At 38.1% G+C, this 3713-nt stretch overlaps 1 protein-coding gene across 2 annotated transcripts; it reads left to right on the plus strand.

Annotated features, from left to right (window-relative positions):
* Nucleotides 1-893: 893 nt before the first annotated feature.
* LOC149815400 (uncharacterized) lies at nucleotides 894-3478 on the plus strand. Of its 2 annotated transcripts, none has more exons than XM_089988645.1 (6): nucleotides 894-982; nucleotides 1070-1276; nucleotides 2116-2406; nucleotides 2498-2659; nucleotides 2958-3041; nucleotides 3152-3478. In XM_089988645.1, the coding sequence occupies exons 1-6, from the start codon at nucleotides 953-955 to the stop codon at nucleotides 3257-3259; spliced, it is 882 nt and encodes a 293-aa protein (XP_089844771.1). In that variant the 5' UTR covers nucleotides 894-952; the 3' UTR covers nucleotides 3260-3478. The 2 variants fall into 2 exon arrangements, with proteins under 2 accessions (XP_089844771.1, XP_089844772.1); XM_089988646.1 differs by having other exon boundaries at nucleotides 2498-2610.
* Nucleotides 3479-3713: the final 235 nt, after the last annotated feature.

Consider the following 3713-nt stretch of genomic DNA (forward strand, 5'->3'; position numbering starts at 1 on the left):
TTTCACCTAATGTCATAAGAAGACAATTTCTTGGAATGCTTTATAATGGTAATCCATGGAATTCATTGTGTCACCTCGAGTGGCTGAGGAACTACCAGAATCTTACTTTAGCAAATGATGAAGAAAGGAAAATTGACCATGCCCGCTCAAATTTTTCTCCACATCTAATTTCCAATTGCATACATTAGACTGATCTATTTCATTTTTAAATACAATGGAAAATAAATTTTCTAAAAATTAAGAATATTATAAAAAGACTTCTGAGCTTCAATACAAACCAACATGTTGTGCAGTAACACACCAGTCACCATTCCTGAGAAAATAACCAAAAAAAAAAAATACTAGTATTCATGAAAACCAGCCAGATGATTGTTGTAAAATCTGTAGGAAATTCAATCCTTAACAAGTACCTGGACAATATGCATTGGTTGAGGAATAAAAAGGAATGCATCGTATAGTTTTTTTCTGAAGGACAACATAAACAAGTCAAGTTCAATTGCTCATCATTTAAGAAATTTGGATACTTGAGGGACTAATGTAAATTCAATCTGTAGACTAAGTCACTTGAATCAAGGAAAGGAGAAAAGATAGATACCAATACAACACAGACTTGATTCTAGGAAAGACTGTGAATTAGAAAACAAAAAGAATTCTTTTGAGACAACAAAATAGTACAAGAATACATAAGTACCACGAAGGGTGATCTACAAATGAAGATTACGAATTAGAAACTAAAAAAAAACTTCCGATCATGTAGAGTCAGAGACATAACAAAATTGTCTAAGCATACATGAACAAAAGAAAAAAAAAGAGAAGAATATTAATTTGCATTGAACACGTGGCAGCGGTAGGATGCTTCCTTGACTTTTTAGGCATTACTGGTCGTTTATCGGCATCTACCATACTCTGAAACAGCCAGTCTCTTCATCCTTCTCTTCTCTCTCTCCGGGGCATGATGAGAAAACAGGTCAAATATGCAGTGGTAATTGCTTTATCATCCCATATTCCTCTCAACCATTTCCCTTTCATATCCTTATCGCCCACGAATTCAGTTGATTTCCTCTTGTAGGTGGACGCATTCACGGACTCCCCTTTCCGTGGGAATCCGGCAGCCGTCTGCCTGTTGGAGGGCGAAGGAAGAGAAGAGGAATGGATGAAATCCGTCGCTAAGGAATTCAACCTCTCGCAGACGGCTTTCTTGATCCCGGAGCCCCCTGTTTCAGGCGAGAACGGTGGCCGGATATTCCGCTTGAGGTGGTTTACTCCGGTGGCTGAGGTCAGTTCCTTCCCCCCTGCCTTCATTAACTGCCTACTAGTCCAATATTATAAATTTTATTCGATTTTTTCTCTTAAGTAATTTACACAAGTTAGATGGATGGTTAGCCCCTGCTGGGAATACTAATCTGTTTGTGTTAAAGAATCAAGCATGAACTTTATATACGTCTTACTTGTTTCATAAGCATTGTTACTGCTAAATACTTGATCACTGATGCTCTGAAGTCTGAACGTACCTATATCTCGGAAGAGCTCTTAACGAGCTTAACATGTTTTCAACAAGCACTATTTAAGTTTGATCGCACAATTTTTTTATTTTTCTGGAGCTCAGGCTAAACCCTTTTTGAGCTGGAGCTTCTTGCAAGCACTTTGTTAACCTTGGTTATCACGTTCTGACAAGGTAAAATCTAATCATAAATCCCTAATGTCAAGTACAAATGCTGCCTTTAATATATGATTAACTGTAAAGGTGGGGGTGGTTTTCTTTCTTTTCTTGTTTATTTGAGGGTTGGCGACAAAACATCAAGACGGAAAAAAATGTTGGATACTGCCTTTGGATCTATGTTGAATGCAAAATAAGTAAATCAGATCATAAAAGGAAAGTACACAAAATTAATGACACAATGTTAACTGTGTATGAAACTAGTTTATGTCCATGAAGTATCTGAGTGTCGTGTCGTGTTGACATTGGATACACATGCAAAATGAAATGCCCGTGTGACATGGCTTTGGACTTCCTGTGACAACAAAACTGCCTTGTTTTGTGCACTTGACCCTAGTGATGAACAGATTTTGGTGACACCGAAGGGTTTGATTTCACATAGAATGAATGTGATGCAGGTAGATCTGTGTGGTCATGCAACACTAGCTTCTGCCCACTTTCTTTTCTCTTCTGGATTAGTGGGAGGCAATAGAATCGAATTCCTTACAAGATCTGGACTTCTAACTGCTGATAAGGTTGAAGGATTCAGAAAACCTGACGGCTCAAACGAAGAGAGTTTCGCGATCGAGTTGGATTTCCCTATGATTCCTATTGTTGAATGTGGTCCTTCTGACATCCCATCAATTGCCGCAACTCTGAATGGCGCCACTATTAACAATATAAAGAAGGCGGCCACTGATGATCTGATTGTATGTTTAGTGAATCATTCATCAACGTTAGTGTCCATTTATCCATGTAGTTTCTGTGTTCTAAAAGCCATAAGAATTCACCTATTTGTAGATTGAGGTCACGTCAGGAGATGTGGTGAAAGATCTAAGGCCACAGTTTGATGAACTAAAGAAGTGCGCTGGGAGAGGGGTTATTATAACAGGAGCTGCTCCTCATGGATCAGGGTTTGATTTCTTCTCTCGCTTCTTCTGTCCAAAATTTGGTATTAATGAGGTATAGTATCACACCTTCTGATTGTTTGAGGTTGAATTATCAATTAAACTATCTTCATGATATAGTACAGATCTATGTGCCACTGTCCTTGAAACTGATTTCTTTTACTGATACTCCAAAATATAGTTGTCTGAAAATTGCTAAAATGCAGAAAATGCAAGGAAACCAACTCATTTGCATATTTCTTTTTCGTTTTGCCTTAAGATATTTGCCCAATGCCCATTTTCTTTCTTGAAAAATCGATGGTGTCTTTAGTCTTTGATTCAAAGTCATTTCACTAAGGTGGCATATATTTCAGGACTCTGTTTGTGGGAGTGCACATTGTGCCTTGGCACCTTATTGGAGCAGGAAGCTTGGGAAGCATGACCTTGTCGCCTACATGGTTCTCTCTCTCTCTCTCTCTCTCTCTCTCTCTCTCTCTATATATATATATATATATATATATATATATATATATATATATCAATCATATGGCTTATTTGATGGAAACAGGCATCTCCAAGAGGTGGGAAGTTGGTCCTTCAATTTAAGGAAGACCTAGGTCGTGTGTTGATTAGAGGGGAAGCTACAACTATTGTGACAGGGTATATTCTTGTTTAGCCACTTCCCAAGTGTGAGGCTCTTCTGAGTTAATGTTCTCTCCCAGCTGATGAAATGTTTAAAGAATCCTTTCTGGTGACACGGTGTAATGAAACTTTCCATGTTCTTCATAAAACAATGTTAAGATCTAATGCTTCTATTGATTCGGGCTAATACCCAATCAATGTCTTTGGTTGTTAGAATACAATCACATGTACCCAATCAATCTATTTCAAGAAATTGTAGTAGCTGTGAATTTGTTTCTTCCAACTACACTATTCCAGTATCTTCGGAGACACAGGTTACCAAGTGAGATTGTTGGGGTGGATCCGTGTGCTACTACTATTTCTATGTTACACAAGCGCCCCCCCTTAGTCTTCAGTTTCAGAATAAGTTTATTGGACATCTCGCTTTTGTGGTGCAATGGCAATGTTCTAACTTTCACCTGCAGTCTAAAAAGATAGGATCATGTTGC

Source organism: Nuphar pumila, chromosome 15 (assembly GCF_984573655.1).
Source record: "Nuphar pumila chromosome 15, dmNupPumi1.hap1.1, whole genome shotgun sequence".
Classification (NCBI taxonomy): Eukaryota; Viridiplantae; Streptophyta; class Magnoliopsida; order Nymphaeales; family Nymphaeaceae; genus Nuphar; species Nuphar pumila.